General features: G+C 41.0%; 1 protein-coding gene across 1 annotated transcript in view; it reads right to left on the minus strand.

Annotated features, from left to right (window-relative positions):
• The window catches only part of GRK3 (G protein-coupled receptor kinase 3), a 1,092,546-nt gene that overhangs the window by 337,162 nt on the left and 736,087 nt on the right, over nt 1-19,297 (minus strand). The window contains exons 9-10 of the mRNA XM_069214703.1: nt 16,476-16,575; nt 2,954-3,032 (exon numbers count right to left, since the gene is read on the minus strand). Coding sequence (XP_069070804.1) covers nt 2,954-3,032; nt 16,476-16,575 — 179 coding nt within the window. The remainder of the gene's footprint in view (nt 1-2,953; nt 3,033-16,475; nt 16,576-19,297) is intronic.

Raw genomic sequence — 19,297 nt, forward strand, 5'->3', positions numbered from 1 at the left:
ATTGGCACATTGCACTGCTTTAACTGATTTTTGGCACCGGAAGCTTGTTCTGTGCTGAAAAATCAGCACGAATGACACCACATGGCGCTCCAGATGGCGCTGAATCCAGATTGATTTTGTAGCCACTCGAGTTGATGATCTATTCGAGCAGCACCTTTCTCTTCATGAACAACTGTGAATGGTTGTGAGTGCCTGCGAGCACCTTCATTGGTAAAACCTTGCCAAGTGCCCTCCTAGTACCGAAAAATCGCACAAGGGGATGCCAATTCACTTGTGCTTCGCAACTTACCAATGACAAGCCATGTACAAGAAAAACCCCACCACCTGGCAGTTGGTGGAATTTGGCCAGAACTCCATGTTACAAGAGTAACATGGAGTGCCATGTTACAAGAGTAACATGGAGTGGCCAAAATTTTGCAAACTCAACCAGCAGAGGGGAAGTAATCGCCCACTCCTAATTTAGAAAAAATAGCATTGCAACTTTACATAGATTGGTTAACCTCCCACACCACAGGGTCCTGAAGACTTCCTTGTTATTGAGAGTATATGTGTGGCCCATCACAACTAACAAGTTTGGTGGGGTTAATAAATGCATCAGTGGCTCTGGGCTGATGTAATTAATTTATAAATTGGTACAAATGTGTAAAGATCTGTACTGGACCTTATCAAAGTGCAGGTGCTTCTGTAAATGTGGGTACTTGTGAAGCCTTCATCCAGGTCACATTGGTTGATATCATGTATATATATATATATATATATATATATATATATATATATATATACACACACATACATACATACTTTATTATAGACACTCCGATAAAGCATGAAAATGCTCCAAGAGCCACAGTATCATCATAAGCCTTGGGTTACTTGGCTTCAGCCATACTGTATAAGGAAAATGAGCGACATACAGCACTAATTACTTGTAATTCACTCTACCTGCCCACCTAAAACACCTTCAACTGAATTACTGTTTGTGTACCTTCTAGAAGCATGGGTTGAATTAATTCCACATAAGATCATAGAGGAAGCTGGAACCCACTATAATGGTCATATCAGTACAAGTTATTAAAATCCAATACTTTTGCCTACATATATTATCTACTCATTAACAAGGGCAGAAAAGCATATTTTTTTAATGACTCTGAACCTGAATGTATTAAATTTAAATTATTATTATGTGTGAATATAAAAGATTGTAGAGGTTAGGTGAATGGTTTCACAAAGCCTGTATATAATATATGGTTTGATTCAACAAGTCAGAAAAACAAAAGTTGGGTGAGGAAGTCTTTTAAAAATTCTAGGCATGAGACTCCAGGTACCATCAAACATGGAGTACAATATTTAACACCTCAATATAAGCAGTTTATCAGGGAAAAGAAAATTGAATTTTACCATAGAAGATGGGCGGAAATGTCAGAGGTAATAGCGTCTGGAGACTAAAAGCAATTCAGGAGACTGGCAGTGCAGCCAATAACTGCTAACCAGGAGTCCTCCACACCTCAATTGAAGACGATGCATGGGTAACTCATCTGGTAAATATATATACTCAATAAATCACGCAGAAAGTTCACTAATAGCTCCGCCCCAGTCATGCTTAAAGAAGCCAAGCCAGATAAAGTAGATTCCAAGATGATAGACTGGTTTTTCACGTAAAGATAATAAGTCCACCATCGATGCACTGAAGCTGCCCGAGCTGCCGATCCTGATAGTATACCAGCGTTAGTAATCAAATCAAGCAGTGGTAGGTGAGCTAAAATCCTTTCTTGTTTGTTTCAGTGGATAGCCAGGACAGGAAAGTACGGTGATTCCTGAAAAGGGTCAATTATATAGTCAATGTTACAGAGAGATGATGCTAGGTGTGTCCCCCAATTATAGAATAATCAGTCTCCTAGATAGTTCGTAGATGATCTTCTAGAAAATGCTGTCGTCTACATTTCAGGGTGAACAACCTCCTCTCCTTGAACAGGGTCTGTTTCCTAAAGGCCACTACACAATGGACCAATGTCTCTTGGGATATAAGCAGCCCAGTTCTCTTTCAATAACAAATCATTGCTCATGTTCCACCTGATCAAGGCAAAACTAATTTTGAGTAACTATCATAAATACCCTGTAATTTTGTAAACAATAAGAACCATTGTAAGAAACCTACAAAATCTTGATATTGAAGAATGTGTCATCTATTTTCACATCAGGATCAACTCAAGAGTATCTTTTCTCTACAGATCCACTGCTTAATTCATTTTTTTGCATTCCTGTGCTCAGAAACCCACACAGCCTGCCGTCCTGCTTAACAGCGAGTTTAAGGCCCAGTTTCTAGGTGCTAGGTCTAAAAATAGGGCCCTTTCGAGTCCAGGAAATCGACTGTTGCTTCCTAAATGTCAGTTACTTCCCAGGACGGTTTCCAACCTTACCTATCTATGATATTAATCCTACAACACCGTTTTGTTCTAACTAGGTTGTGAATGGGCTTTGTGCACTATTGTGTTGCCTTCCCTACCAGAAAGCAGCGGCCCAGTGATTTGGTGCCGTGCCTATGCGAAGGCACTTCCAAACAGAGCACCAAGCATTTTATTCTATTTTTCAATTTTTATGATGGACTGAGGAAACACTATTTGAAACCGCTTTTCTTAGCAAATCATTTTAGTGATTGTAAGACTGCTTTGAGATTTCTGTGTGCCGTGGTGGAAACTTTTTTATGTCTCAGTATTGCTTCATTTATTTGGGGAGTGGTCTACTGTTTTATACTACATGGTTGTATGTTTTATTTACTCTGCTGCAACCTTTTATCGTTTTGTTCATTTTAAATCATTTGTGTTGTATTTTATTGTGTCCTTTTATGGTCAACTTGCTTATACCAAACAAAGATTTTAAACTGAACCGATTCAATAACATAAAAAATGATGACAGAATTGTACCAAGCACATTTTAGTGATTGTATTTTGCTTACCATTCATGAGGTCCAGGATGAAGCAGAGTTTGTCAGGTGTGTGGAATGCATAGGTCATACACACTATAAAAGGACAGTCCTGTAAGAAGGTACAGATAATTTAGTACAAATAATGTTTTCACGACCGCCAAATACATGCTTCTTAAGACTTTTATTCATTTTAACACCCAATGGAAGCAAATACTGTTGTTTTTGTTGTTTTAAAGTAATATGCCCAAATAGTTTGATGATCATAAAATCCAGTAAACGTCACACTACTTATCAGTCTTTTAAAACAAGCCGTCACTATCTATGGTCTTATTCTGAATCATAATCCATTGCACAAATTTGTCATGCCATATTACCAGGAAAATCGTTACTAACTCCCAATTTTGGATAAGTGCCTTGTTCATACCTACAGTGTATCATGTTTAGAATGAGTAAACAGCATTTGATTTGACTAATGACCATGTGGAGGAGCTTCCTTTTACAGTGGATCTATATTGACATATTAGCAGCCTTTATCCTGAACACAACAGATCCAAAAGTATTATTCTGGTGTATATTGTGATGGTAGGAGGGCATGCTGCCAATATGAAGGGATAAACTTCAGACATTAAAGGATTAAAGCCATCATTTGGATGCCATTGCTCATTGTTGACATCAGCAGTTTAATTACAGAACTATACAATGTTCATTTCATTTTTTTAATCCTAAAAACTGGGGAAGATATTTGAAAAAACAAATGTAGCAAGATGTGTTCTTTTCAAATATGCAGAAGATTCCGAAACAGAACATCCATGTAGAGCAAATTGCAACTTCTTATAGGTCTGTAACTGGCCTGGCCTGTGATACAGAACCCAAAGCAACCATTTACAGAAACGTAAGTTTCTACACGAAAATCCAACAGTAGTTGTTGGGATATCCACATCAGACGATGTTCTGGGTACAGAGGGTATGAAAGAGTACTCTCAACAACAAGAAGATTTCAGGTGCTGCCAATGCAGAGCCTTAAGTATTTGCAACTTTGGATGCATAGACAGAAAAGCTCGAAAATGGAAGCATTCTAATGTGGCTCATTTGGCAACACTGAGGGACCAATTCACAAAGGTACTTGCATGTACTTTCAATGCCGGAACCTCTATATCTCTCTTTCCTGAGTTCATTGAAGCTGTGGAGGAGGCGTGCTGCTTTTTTAATGAGGTCACTAACAAGCTACAATCCTGGAACATAGCCTATGCTCTAATGTACTCTGCCCAAATTGGACACACTATTGAGGGCAAAATTCATGTCTTTGGGGATCCACGGCTGGCACACTTTTTTCTTAAGACACATGTTAAGGTGAAATTGGGTGTGTTCAGTAGGGTCACTCAGGAAGGAGTAGAGGATGGACCATAAGGACAATAATGATTAAGCTCACCCTTTGTATGCTGTTTTGATTTGAACTTTTCAAAGCTATATGATTTCTTAGCTTGTTGATTAAATGAATTTTCACTCCATGCTATGATGCCCCACAGAGGTTTACTGTAATTTCCTGCCCACAGCACCTACTCATATCAGTGCTCATTGCTTTGTTATAATTATTGTAGGCAGAGTGGACAACATGACTTCCTATAAATTGTCTGGGTGAGATGGTATGGAATGGCTTGATGTTATGGTTGACTGTCTATCACTGTGTATAGGTAGTAGCAACTGATTTTGATAGACTCAGCCCTGTAGGATCTCCAACCTGGATGCTATACTGGTGGTATTTAAATGGCTGATATTATTTCATTGCGGTGGAATGAGTTAGCTGTCAGTTGGGGTCGGTAGTGTGGGCGGGTGTGAGTAGGCCAGCATAAATATGATACTACTTTTCCAGCAATATCAATAAGTACTAATGATAAGATTTATATGGCCAATATTCTGTTACCTTCTCTAGTAATATTTCACTAATGTGCTTCACAGGTTAGCATTTACGATTGCTAACCTGGAATGTAAGAGGATTTAGGGCCTGATCTATATAAAGGCAGGTGGGCCTGCGGTTTCACCATGACAACAGAATAAATGACTCCATCCCCTTGACTGACAGACCACCGCCAAATTTATAAATGACCGCCAAGCAGTGGTCATTTATAAAGGCATTGTCAAGAACCGCGGTCATGGTGGTTTCTGTCAATGCATTTTACTCTTAGCTACATGGCTGAGTTGGAAGAACACCGCTCTGTAACAAACAGTATTTTTTTCTTTTCAAAAAGAAAATCCCAAAATGGGATTTTCTTTTTCTTTTTGAAAAGATAAAATATAATGCTTCCCTCGCCATGAGAGTCTTATTATAACAATTTTACTATTCCTTACCGCCAGGCTTTTCCTGGTGATAAGGAACAGTAAAACATGACTACATGTCTGCCCAACTAAATTGGGCGTGTGGACATGTAGCTATTTCTAGTTTGGCCACAGTGGAGCCTAGTAGTCTTCACTGTGGCCAAACTGAAGGTCCACCCACAGTTAAATTGGGTGGGAAGACCTTAACATTGGTGGTAAGGAAATACCATACAGAAATTAGAACTGCCCAGGCCGCTTACAAGGAAAATAGAGAGATATTAAAAGTCACCAAAACATTGCTAAAACCCACATCCATCGGCCCTTCCACTGAACCCTATAGCACCAGATGCAATTATCTGGCCACCTATTTCCATAATAAAAAAATAGACATCTACCTCTTCGTCCAAGAGGCAGAGGAAGACTTGAACTCTAACTTCCTTAGCAATTGCCAGGACAGTAGCTCAACCTCCTTTTCAGAATTTCCCCCACTAATGTATGATAATTTCACTACCCTCTTTAGCAAAATTAAATCTGGCCCCCGAAAGACCCTGCCCCCCCCCCCCAGGATCCTTTCCCTTTGAGCAGAAATAATTTTCCCTTCTTTACTTGACATGGTCAATCTGTCCCTGAAGACAGGCACAATACCCCGGCAAGGAAACATGTCATGGTTAAAACTATCCTCAAAACGCCCAACCTAGATTCCTCAAGTATGGATAATTTTTGCCCAATCTCACTCCTTCCAGGCGTAAGCAAGGTGTTAGAAAAACATGTCAATAGTCATCTTTCAGAATTTATCAAGGCCAGCAAACAACCACCTTCATTCCACTCAAACTATTTTTCGGACCAAACATTGTATCGAAACAGCCCTCCTAGGGATAGTGGAGGATGCAAAATGGAGACTAGATCAAAGAAGCACAGCAGCCATAATATTTCCTGACCTAAGTACTGCCTTTGATACCACAAACCACAATATCTTCTTTAAAAGGATCCACACAGCCGGAGTGTCAGGGAAAGCACGGACTGGCTCAGCTCCTTCCTGAAGGACAGATCCTTTCAGGTTTTCAATAAATATTTCTCGTCAGACATAATTCCTCCCAAATGTGAAGTCCCGCAGGAGTCATCTTTGAGTACAATGGTTTTTAATCTCTACATGCAGCCACTAGTGGACCTCATGACTCCCTTTGGGATCCTATCGTTTCCCATGCGGAAGACACCCAGCTAGTATTTTGCTCACCCCAGCCCTGGGCCCCGCAGCCCCAGCCCTGGAAACTTGCCAGCTATATGAATAAATCATGTCTTAAGCTGAATGGATCCAAGACTGAACTTATGATTCTTAGGAGCAATCCACATCCACAACTGGCCCTGGGTTGGCCGAAGCACCTTGGTTCACCCACAAAATGGTTATAAACAGTTTGGAGGTATGGTTGGATAGAACTATTTCAATGGAATCTCAGGCCACCAAACTCTCAGACATCTGTTTTGGAATCCTGCGTATAGTACGCAAAATACTTTGCCTACTCCCTCAGAGATCAAGGAGGCTGGCAGTCCAGGTACTGATTCTATTCTGCTTGGAATACGGCAACTCACTCTTCTCGGGTGCACCCAAGGCAGTTATCCGAAAACTAAAGGTTATGCAAAATAAAACTGCATGCATGTTGCTGGGGATCTCCAGACACATTTCTGCCAGACAAGGTCCTACATATCTCCATTGGTTCCTAGTTGCTCAGAGAGTCGAATAAAAGGCTCTATGCACCGCACATAGAGCCCTTCATTTACAAGGACCTCTCATTTTACTCCAGTTCATTGTCCCCTACACCCCCAACAGGGCACTAAGATCCACCAAAGCACATCTGGCCATTATTATCCCTATCAGAAAAGCCTGAAGTGGAGGATGTCCTTTAGTTTCAATACCAAACTCTGGAACACCCTCCCTCGGGCCCTGAGGACAACAGACAACGAGCTGTCCTTCCGAAAACTTCTCAAGACCTGGCTGTTCAGGAACTAGCCCCATGATGAATTCCATAATAATCTGTGTTGCAGCACCTCTCAACTAGCACTAGGATGCCTATGGGTCACCATGCACTGTACATGCACTCTACAAGTATGTCTAGCATAGTCTAGTAGTATACTCTGTTGCCACAGACTATACATACAGCCAAAATATAAACTGGTCCCTAATCTAGAAATGTCTCAAATTACTTACATTGAAGCACTATAGAAATGGGATCATTGCCTATACACCTTCTTTGGTTCTAACAGGGACGTGCTGGTCTAAATTAAGAGGGGCTTCTCACTCCACATCAGAGAATTAATTCCTGATCCTAAAAGCAGGCATGTGTTCGAGAGCCTAGTAATCACATTCATCAATGTGTATGGTCCAAAAATTGATTGGCCAAGTTTTACACTGACCTACATTCTAAGTATAGAAGACCCTTGGAACTGTAACATTGGGATGGGACTTAACCTTTACTCTAAATACAGACTAGGATAGATCTCAGAAGTCCCCTTTGTTATGTATCATACCTCTAGCAAGATTTGCTGAATTTTAGATCACAAGCAATTGATCAACATTTGGCGATATAGGCATTCAACCCCTGCAGATTTTCCACTCAATTCCCGGCACTCTTACACTGAGATCTAGCTATCTAAATGGAGGTAAATGCACAGGTGTGTGGCTGTTCACAACTATCACAGACTTACTCCAGCAATGCACCAGTCCTCCTTGATTCGGAACTGTAGGCTTGGGAAATCGATCTACGGATGGTTTATCCTTTAGGTTGACATGAGAGAGGCAAACCTAGAGTATTTTTGTACCAATTTAGGTTTTGTGTCAGACCATGGAATAGTGGCTTGCTTTCAGGGCCCATATCCATGTTCTATGCACTATGAAGCAATCAGGACACTTAAATCCATCTGCAGCAGCCTACATAGGGTGCAAGTTGAGATCAATAGGCTCGAGATGCATCACTTGTGTGGAGATAGCAGGGTCTTTAAAGGGATGGCTAGGAACAAGCAAGAGTAGTTTGCCTGGAGATCAGCATATAGTTTGCTGGAGTTTGTGAGGAGTGTTCCAAAAATGTAACATGATCATCCATTGGGTGGCAAGAAGTCAACTGAAATCTGGAACATCTGCACAGACCAATGTTCTGTGCTCTCTCCCGTCCATAAATTTAATTTTTCAGCTTCAGCCCCAATGATCTGATCTTGCTTCATATGAAATTCTTTTGCCCTGATGAGAACCATCAAATTACCACAGGTCGAAATGCCATAGGCAATTCTGGCAATTGGAACCAAATATCTATGAATTGATTTGGTGGCTGAATTTTCAGGACTCAAAATTTTATAATTACACAAAGGTGTTATTGTCCAATGCCTATTGTTTATGCATAGTATTATACTGTTTGTCTGTACTCACTGTGTGATCACGTGAGCACTGAGCTCAAATATTATAAGGTTGTAAATACAAATGTGCATGAAAATAGTTCCATTGTTCTTTGTTTATTTGTACATTTACATGTTCATTTGTGTATTCCTAATTGATTGCACCAGACAGAACCTTTGTTTTATATGTGTCCATAAACTTTAGAACATTCAGTAATAATGCACCAAAATGACTATAAGGACTTAACAAACACATGGGAAAGAGACCTAGGAGTTTTTGAGGAGACTTCTTCATCCGGGTTAACACTACTTAAGATACTGCATAAAGCATGCTGCAATTCAAGCAGACTGTGGAAAATGGGACTGACCTAGAATAGTAAATACCTCAAAAGCAAAACAGAGGAGGGGATCTTCATGCAATCTATCTAGGCTATTAGAGAGGTACAGATGTTTTGGACAGAAGTGAGGGAGAAACTGACAAATGTTTGGCAGCGGAGATCTTATTGTTACCAGAGCTTGCAATATTAGGGGTACTAAGTGACTTGCAGAGGCACAAGCTGAGGCTATACACATTGGAATAACGGTGCTTCAACAAGCCATAACGAGAGAATAGGAAGAATTCGATGTGGCTTTCCATGGAAAGATGGTGAATGGTAATGCATCGATTTTTGAGATAGAAAAAGTGATATGTGAAGGGAAATGTAAAGTTCCAAAAGATTTTGGGGACCTTGATGAAAACACCAAGACTGGAAGAGGCGGCTGAGCGAGTTTCTTCCTGGAAACCTACAGATTACCGCTAGAGCTGGGCAACCAAGAACTCTGAAGAACACTGACAATTGTTTTGTCTGCAGGCAAGTTATTGTTAGACGACGAGTCAACCACTTTACACTGCATTGATAATGTATAACTACTGCACTGGCGACAATATGCAAAATACTGTGGATACTGACTAAAATAAATAAAATGTTTAAAGAGTAGCATACTCTGAATGCAGAGGAAAAACTAAAGACAAACATGTTTCTTTGCTTTTTCTATTTTGAAAATAAAGCTCAGCAAGAAATGCATTTTTATATATTTGAGCTCACATATTGTAAATAGTATTATTGTTAGTTTATATCTGTTGAGTAAACTACAGTATTCTTTAACCAACATACAATATAATGTAAACAATGCCGCCTAATTGAGCGTAAGACTTTTTAGGTAAGAGCATAGTTTTAAGTAAAAAGATTGTTTCCTAAGCAACAGAGCAGGATTCCATTTATTCACCATAAACATCGAGAGGACAGAGAATTAAGGCATTTACCAATACCCCTTAAAATCAAAGAGACTGTGGTTTATTTCTGTGTTATATATTTAGATTAGTATATATTTAGGATTAAATATCTAATATTACTACTTCAAACACTGGTGTTTGTGTATACTAAAATATGATACTATCAAATTTGCTAGAACATGATCAGTCATTTGTTTACACAATTATTTGAGGTTTTAGAAAGTATTCTTTAAACAAAACAACTAAAAACAATGTAAAAACTAGTGGTATTCCTGTTAATCATCACAACTCTAAGCTAATAGAGAAATTGCGGCATTTGACCCATTTTCTAAAGCAATCCCCTTACCATACTCCTCTAATTTGCATCCATGGCTCTCTTTGGTAAAGTTTCACAAATAAATCCCTTCTTCATTGGCATCTGTTTTGGTTTCCACAGATCCAACCTCCCACTAGAGGTTTTTGATGTGCTCTTCAGCCACAGCATGTTGGGATAAACATTGTTAGCACTGCTTGCAAAAGCTGTGTTCCGGGGTCTGCTGGCTGGGAGACAACCAGCATGTACACATTTGTACACATTTGTGAGGTAAGTAGCAGTGGTGGCAACTGATGTGTTGTCCAGGCTCACATGACTTTTTATGTTTCCCTATAGGGAGACTGTCCATTATCTCTGTCCAGTTAATGGTCCATCCAATCCCCATATCGAAGGTCCTTTACTCATCATGTGTGAAACATCTATGAAGTGTGAGTGGGTATGATATTTTTACAGTTTTTAGGTGATTGATAACTAGTTAGAGGGCACGTACAAAGTATTTATGCAGTACTTCAAACAGCAATAAAGTGAAACACAACACAAGAAAAATCCCACACCAATCCAGAAACAGAGCAAAATGTAATAAATATTTTAAGACCAAAATGACAAAAATCCAATCAGTAAAGTCAGAGATATGCAATTTTAAATATGTAAGTGTCAATAACGCCAAAAGGCACATCGCGATAAACTGTGTCAAAATGACAAGTTGAGGTGACCGCAATGCAGCATGGAGAAGCTACAGGGACCCAGGTAGGCCCACTGAACAAAGTACTTGAAATCCTGGTTGCGGAGCATTGAAAGATCCCACCTTGAGGGTGTGTTGTGCAACAACGGTTCCAAGGAGCTGCAATGTGAGGTCCTGCACCATCATCAAGAATGTTGTTGTTGAAGGGCTTGAGATGCAAAGTTCTGCCTCGAGGATGCTTTATGTGTCAGTTCCAAGGAGACTGCGGGCTGTGATGTGAGATCCTCTTTTGGGGATGTATTATAGAGGGGCTTTGATGTTGAGTATTGGTGATGCGTCACGCTACGTCACTTCTGCTGGAACCACAGATGGGCCGGCAGAGCACCTTCAGGCCCACTTCCAAGGATCCATTGACGTAGTGACACCACTTGGGTGGGCAGTACTCACAGCTGGCAGAGTCCAGGTGCTAGATTCAAGGTTGTTGGAGTCTGTTCTGTCCCTGAGACTTCGGTCAGGAGGGCAGCCAACTGGCCACTGGAGTCACTCTGGTGGTCCTGGGTTCAATATGCAGGTCCAGTCCTTCTCACTCAGGCAGGAAGGCAGCAGGGCAGCACAGTGGTAGACCTTCTTCAGCAAAGCACCAAAGCAGTTCTTCTTCCGAGTCCAGATGTGTACTGTCTTTTAGTTATATCTGTTGCCCACTTTGAAGTAGGAGAAAGTTCTGGAGGTTTCCACCCACTTGAGGTGTCAGGCATCTCCTTCCTCTTTGTCCTGGCCCCAGCTTGACTCGGGACATAAAAGACTAGTGACAATCCCTTTGTGAGTGTGTTCAGACAGAGCCTCTATGATATGCACATGTGGTAGGTGACAACTCCTCCCCCTCATTAAGTCACAGTGGCCCATCCTGCTAACACTTAGCCGGCTTTTGTCTTACTATATGGAAGCAATATACAAAGGCCAACTGCCAGCTTCACCTAGCCATGTGATCCAGCGACAGGCTGCAGGAACCAAAGGGTTGGGACAAGAAAATCTCAACTTTCTAAAAGTGGCATTTTCAGAACTGTGATTTCAAATCTGACTTTACCATTAATTAAGACTTTAAATTACAATGTGTTAGACATCAAACTAGCTCTGTCAATATGCTCCCAATTAAAGGTTATCACTTATTGAGGTATTCCAGGACCTGGAACTCCCTCCCCACCAGCCTCAGGACCACCCAGGACCACTCCGCTTTCCGGAGACTCCTAAAGACCTGGCTTTTCGAGCAGCAGTAACCCCCTCTTTCCCGTAGCGCCTTGAGACCCGCACGGGTGAGTAGCGCGCTTTATAAATGTTAATGATTTGATTTGATAAGGAAGCTTAATGTTATCCTATGGGAGAGGTAGGCCTAGTGGTCGTGAAACATGAATTTAAGAGGTTTTTCCTACCAGTTGACGTAAAACTTAAAAGTACATGTCCAATTTTTCAAATAAACTGTATCCTGTCCTCTTGCCTTTTCAGGGTCTATCTTAGGGGTGACAAATCCTAAAAAAGAGCCACGTAAAAGTTTTTTTTTTGTCAGGTCAAACTGCACACACAGGCTGCAGTGGCAGGCCTGAGGCATGTTTTTTTTCAAGACTACGTAAGTGAGTGGCACTATCAGTGTTGTAGGCCCACTAGTAGCAATTCATTTAGTAGCCATGGGTACCAGTTTACTAGGGACTTATAAGTAATGATAATATACCTATCTGGTGTAATTTAAATGTGTCAACTGCTTACAATCCAATTCTACCCTGTTTAGGGAAGAAAAGACAAGCACTTTAGCGCTGGTTAGCAGTGTTAACGTACACAGAGTGCAAAGGCCAACAAAAAAAGATCATCAAAACCAGGAGGGATTAAGGCAAAAACTATGGGGGAAGACCACACTAAGGCTGACAGGTATAATTCACTCTCTGCTTTACACGTGCTCAGCCCAGAACATGTGTGTCTTATGGTTGGAGGGGGGTCGCCAGCCATAACTTTGGTTCAGAGGACATTCTCCAATGCCCGAGGCAAACCTAACCATTTTTTTCATTCTGTCTTGTTGTTGGTTTGAACAGAAAAATAAGTCTAACAAGCATACTGAGTACAATCCATAAATCACCTACAACCAATACAAAACTGGCTAAAGAATGTGAGGAAGCTGGACAACATAGAGATGCAATTTTTCATGACTACTGAAGCACTTGAATGTTTAAATAAAGCAGACCTTCTGTCTGGCACTAGCTTCCCACCTTGGTCAACAGAAGAGGATAAGTAGTGATCTCCTTCACCAGTATTTGGTAGGTACTCCGGACTAAAGTAGGCAAGAATACCATTATAAGAGAAAACATCTGACAGGGTGAGGGGAATCCTGAAAAATACTCCTATTATCTCTGGTTGGTTAGTCTGAGCCATTGCAGGTAGGTCGAGAGAGTCATTAGATGCATGTTTTTTCCCCATAGGTACACCTACAGGGGGCTAGTGGAAATCTACAGTGTGCCCAAGAGTGGCTTGGAAACACAACAGAATTGCCTGAGAAGACACCATATCACAGCAACCAGCAGATAAGGAGAAAGAACAGGAGATCAAAACTCAAGTTGTGAAGATTCACATCTGACTTCATTGAGAGTGTGCATGCCCTATCTCCTATCCACTGTGTATTTATTGGACCTCCACTGTCAAAGAGGAAACAGGGTGCAGTCTGCCTTCACACCCCCTGAGATGTTCGCAGACTGTCCCGTTCAGATGGTTAAAAATACGCTAACCCTAAACTTCTGTTCCCTATAAGAATGATCAAGCATGTGACTCCAAAGAGGGCGACAACAAGGAGTAGGTGTCCCCACCACTTCACTATGACAGATAGATTCCGAAATATGGGTAACTTGGAAATAGGTACTCTTTAAATTACTTAATAGGAACTAGTTCACTACTACATATGCCAAATTCAATGAAATATATTGGCAGTTGTGTGCTTAAATAGTTGAAGAACTCCAATGATTGGGACTTTATCAGGACACTAGTGATTAGACCCTATGGTCACCAGTAAAATCATCATCAGCTCTCCAAGGAAACCATATCCACTTCTATAGAGTGGAGCCCTTGTTTTGGGACAGCTTTTTATTTGTACTGGGTCCTAGAAACATAGTATCTGAGGGTTCCTTCCACAGAGCTGTCAAGTGTGGTTAAAAGGTTTAGACCAGTAATGGACTAGAATCCAGAGCGCCTGTATCATGATCTCTTGTAAAAGTAGAGCTATCACAAAGTTCTGAGGAGCAAAACAGTTTTGGAAGATTCCTAAGATGGCTTGATTACATCCTCTTAAGATAATTTTGGTCCTAGGGCCAATGTTAAAGAAAACATAGTGGCAATTGTGTAGGATCTTTTGCAAACAGTTAGGAACATACTTTGGCTCCACACGTTTTCTATGCAATTAGCTGTCAAGTAAAGTAACTGTAAAGGGGTAAAAGGTGCAAGTTGAATCTGTATATTATGTGGACAAAAAACTTAATCTTTTTTATGATTGATTATTATTCTTTCCTTTTAATATTGATGACAGGAAAGCATATCTCACTTAACACCTGATCAGTGCTGGAAAATGCAGAACTTTTGCAAGTGTTGTTTTCCATTGTGAACTGGAAGGAAACAACACAGATAAAATATCTGATATGTTTAAAGATAATATTTTAGTGTGGACCAATATATGTACCCATAAGTGTTTGGAGATGCATGGACCAATGTGTTCATGTTGATTCATGTTTATTATATGAATTTATCATGAAAGGTTATAGTTGCTTAAATAACACATGATCTATAGGTGTTTGTGGTTTGAAGAATAAATGTATATTGTTTGTGATTCAGAAAATGTATTATTCAGATATCGACTAATCTGGAATCTGAGGTTACCAGTTTTATAGATCCTTCATTGGGGTTTCATTGGACACATGTTTTTCCCCACTGGTACACATACTGGGGGCTAGTGGAAATCTACAGTGTGCCCAAGAGTGGCTTGGAAACACAAAAGAATTGTCTGAAAAGACACCATATCACAGCAACCATCAGATAAGGAGAAAGAAAAGGAGATCAACACTCGAGTTGTGAATATACCAAATTGAATTAAATATAGGCAGTTTTGTGCTTAAATTGTTGTAGAACTCCAATGATTGGGACTTTATCGAGACACTAGTGATTAGACCCTGTGGTCACCCGTAAAATCATCATCAGCTCTCCAAAGAAACCATATCCACTTCTTTAGGGTGGAGCCCTTGTTTTAGGACACCTTTTAATTGTATTGGGTACTAGAAACTTAGTATCTGAGGGTTCATTCCACAGAGCTGTCAAGTGTGGTTAAAAGGTTTAGACCAGTAATGGACTAGGATCCAGAGCGCATGCATCATGATCGCTTGCAGAAGTAGAGCTATCATAAAGTTCTGTGGAGCAAAACAGTTTTGGAAGATTCCTAAAATGGCTTGATTACATCCTCTTAAGATAATTTTGGCCCTACGGCCAATGTTAAAGAAAACATAGAGGCAATTGTGTAGGATCTTTTGCAAACAGTTAGGGACATACTTTTGCTCCACAAGTTTTCTATGCAATTAGCTGTTTAGTAAAGTAACTGGAAAGGGGTAAAAGGTGCAAGCTTAATCTGCATATTCTGTGGACAAAATCCCAAAAAGAATTTATGATTGATTGTTATCCTTTCCTTTTAATATCAATGACAGGAAAGCATATCTCACTTAACACCTGATCAGTGCTGGAAAATGCAGAACTTGTACAACTGTTGTTTTCCATTATGAACTGGAAGGAGGCAACACAGATAAAATATCTGATATGTTTATAGATAAGATTTTATTGTGCACCAATATATGTAGTGTTTGGAGATGCACAGACCAATGTATTCATGTTGATTCATGTTTATTATATTAATTTATCATGAAAGTTTACAGTTGCTTAAATAACACATGCTCTATAGCTCTGAAGAAAAAATGTATATTGTTTGTGACTCAGAAAATGTATTATTATTCAGTAATCGACTAATCTGAAGTCTGAGGTTACCAGTTTCATAGATCCTTCAATTGAGTCTAGCAATTTAAGTTGGTCTTACTTGTTTTACCATTATGTGGTGGTAAAGGTAAGTTAATATCAGAAACTATTGTAGATTGATCTTGACTTGTAGTCAAGGAGGGCATTTGTCCAAAATATTTTGGATGAGAGAGGATACAGAAGGGATACCAAACAAACAAACTTTGCACCTGACATCCCAATCTAATAGGAAAAAGGGGATTGTAATTTAAAAGGAAGCAACAAATTCATACAAATTCGGAATCTTATGGCAGCCACCTTTCTGCTAGTAACACAAGGGTGAAGTCCAAATCCTTTATTTGGATAACAGTTGCACAACATGGTCTTTAAAGAACAAGCAATGTGGAATGAATTAATGGAAGACTGAATGAATGTGCCAGGACAAATGGTCACTGGATCTCAAGAGGGTGAATAAGTTGAAATGGAATTTGCAATGTATATTGTTATAATACATATTCAGCTTTTTAAAATAAAGACTGCATCAGTAATTTAACATAACTGTCATACTCACACCAGTGCTGACAAGAGACAGCATAATCCTCTCATTTAAAGCTAATGTTTCCCCTTGCTTCATCTTGATTCTCTTCTTATCTAAACACTTCATTGCATACCTGAAATAAGAACAGTTTAGAATACATGGTAAATGAAATGCTTAAAAAACGTCATTAATCTAAAACTTTTGGGTTCCATTAGTGAAAAGATCAGTTATTTATTTGGTAACCAAAATTAGATTTACATTTTACACCTTAAATACATTTTCATTTTAGGATGAAGAATGGCCATTTAGTTTGGGGTGCTTACAATGTAACTATAGACCATCAGATAAAGATTCACATTAATTATGAAATCCAGTTAAAATCACTACATTTATTTAAGCAGGAGAAGTATGGCTTTCAGCCTTTTCAGCCTGATTCACAAACACATTCTTCCGTGACTACGTGGGATTTATTCCTATAACTTGAGAAACAAGTTAAGGGTAGGTTATGCCTCTTCACAGAAAAGTCAGGAATGATCCTACTTTTGGTTGCTTGGTTGTCATTTTGTATCTCAATGCTTCTGCCGCTGTTTTGCTTATTTCCTCTTGTTTATCATTTTACCATCATTGGTGGCATAATCCTTTTGCTTGCACCTGCCTGCTCTCCTCGACCTCTCCAGCATGGGGCAGAAAAGAAACCCCTAGCACTGCAGAAAAATTTAAATGTGGCACACCTACCAAAGCAGGGCCTGCTAAGAACTAACAGAGTACATAAGACATATTCTAGGATGTTTTACGGCCTATGCACATTAAATGAAAACTATTAGACACAGGCCCTCATTACAACATTGGCGGTATTGACCGCCTACTGCCACGGCAACGGCCGCCTACATACCACCGCTGTGGCTACCAGCCGGCAACGCGTATTATGACCGTCAACAGTATTCCACCAGAAATCTGGCGGAATACTGCCGACGGTCATGGCGAAGGACGGCGGTAAGGCGGCGCTGCTGACAGGAGCACCACTATGCCAGCATAACACTGCTGACCGTATCATTAGCAATGATACGGCCTGGTGGTGTTTGGCTGGTGGATGCTGCTGCTGACAGCAGCGCCGCCTTACCGCCATAGGACCCCCTGCAAGCAGGTAAGTCGGGTTCTCTGACCGGAGATGGGGGTAGGGGGTGTTGTGTGTATGTGGGGGTGTATGTTTTGGGATGCGTGCATGTGGGTGTGAGTCGCGTTGGATGCATGCATGAATGAGTGATTGTGAGTGTTCTGTGTTGTGGATGCATGTGTGTGACAAGGTATGTTGTGTGTTGTGGTGTGTGGGTATGTGTGTGTGTATGCGTGGGTGGAGGTGGGTATGCGTGTGTGCATGTGTGTATATGGGTGCACATGTGGATATGTGCGGGGGCAGGAGCTGGTGGGGGAGGACTCTGGGGAGGGGTGCGGGGAGACCCCTATTAGTGTGAGGGAAGGGATTCCCTGGCACTGATAGTGCCTACCAGCATGGTTTTCGTGGCAGTACAAAATCCACTGAAACCATGGCGGTAGGCCGGGTCATAATCCCAAGGTTGGGAATGTGACGGCCGCCGGGCTGGAGACCAAAGTCTCCAGCCAAACGGCTGTTACCACCCTGGCGGTCGGTGTGTTAAAGTGGCGGTGTTGGATGAGGGTAACCGCCAGGGTCCAAATCCCATTTTTGTTTACCACCAGCCTGTTGGCAGTATTACCGCCGCTTTAACACCGACTGCCAGGGTTGTAGTGAGGGCCATAATTCTTTCTGTCCACAGTTTGGTAACTACAGTAACCTTCTTTATTTTACCTTCGTACTGACTACACATGTATCTGCTTAACAAATTCCGGTCTCACCTTCTTTCAATCATATTGCCAGACCTTTTATAGAGTTAAAATTGTGTAAGCTAAGGGGGCCTACTGGTCCCTTCTGAATCGAGCACTCAGATATGGCATGCATTTGATATCCTGCAGTACCTCCTGTTTGGCCATCCTATCTAGCTTTCTGAAGTGGCATACACTATTGTTATTCACAAATCCTAAATAAATAAACAGTGAAGCGGGAGACCATGATTGCAGGTGCAGTGGATTAGCACTTCATGATGGCACACAAATGAAAGACACCTTATACAGAGATTTGTTTAATGTAGGTGTTAGTAATACCAGCAGAATATACTTTTGTTTTTTGTTTTTTAAATGTGTTTTTATTGTTATATCACACAGCAGAATTACACAAATAAAACATAACAGGGGGAATAACATTTTGCAAGAGGGTGTATTCATCAAGTTGCACAACGCGGTTAACTTTACCATGCTCGAGCTATTGTGCTCTGCGCCTACGCCTGTACTGCTGCCGTGAAATCCGAGCTGCTGCAAGCCGGGGTAGGGGGGCACGGCTCGGGCAGATCATCTTACTACTGCACCCAATTGCACTGACAGACAGCTAATGGGGGAAGGGGATAGTGAAAAGATACAGAGGGGGAGTGTGGGGGGCAGAGGAGGCCAAAGGGGACGGGGAGGCAGGGGCAGAGAAGGGGGAGCGCAAGTGCGGAGTGACGGGGGTCACCGGAGGGTCTGGTGTTACTATTGGGGGGGGGGGGCCCCCTGTAAGGTTGTTCTATCTTATTGCAATTGCTATGAGTCCCTGTCTCCGTTTAGGGGGAATGCTGTTATTTGGGGGTATATGGTACAGTTGTCGCGTGACTTTTAGTTCTTTGAGAGAGCATTCAGGGCGGGCGCTCGTCGTCTTTGCTTTCTATTATTGCAATGAAAGAGTTCCAGGTGTCAAGGCCTTTGACCGGAATGCCTTTTACTGTTAAGAGCTGCAGCATCCCGGCCTC

This window comes from Pleurodeles waltl, chromosome 11 (assembly GCF_031143425.1).
Source record: "Pleurodeles waltl isolate 20211129_DDA chromosome 11, aPleWal1.hap1.20221129, whole genome shotgun sequence".
Classification (NCBI taxonomy): Eukaryota; Metazoa; Chordata; class Amphibia; order Caudata; family Salamandridae; genus Pleurodeles; species Pleurodeles waltl.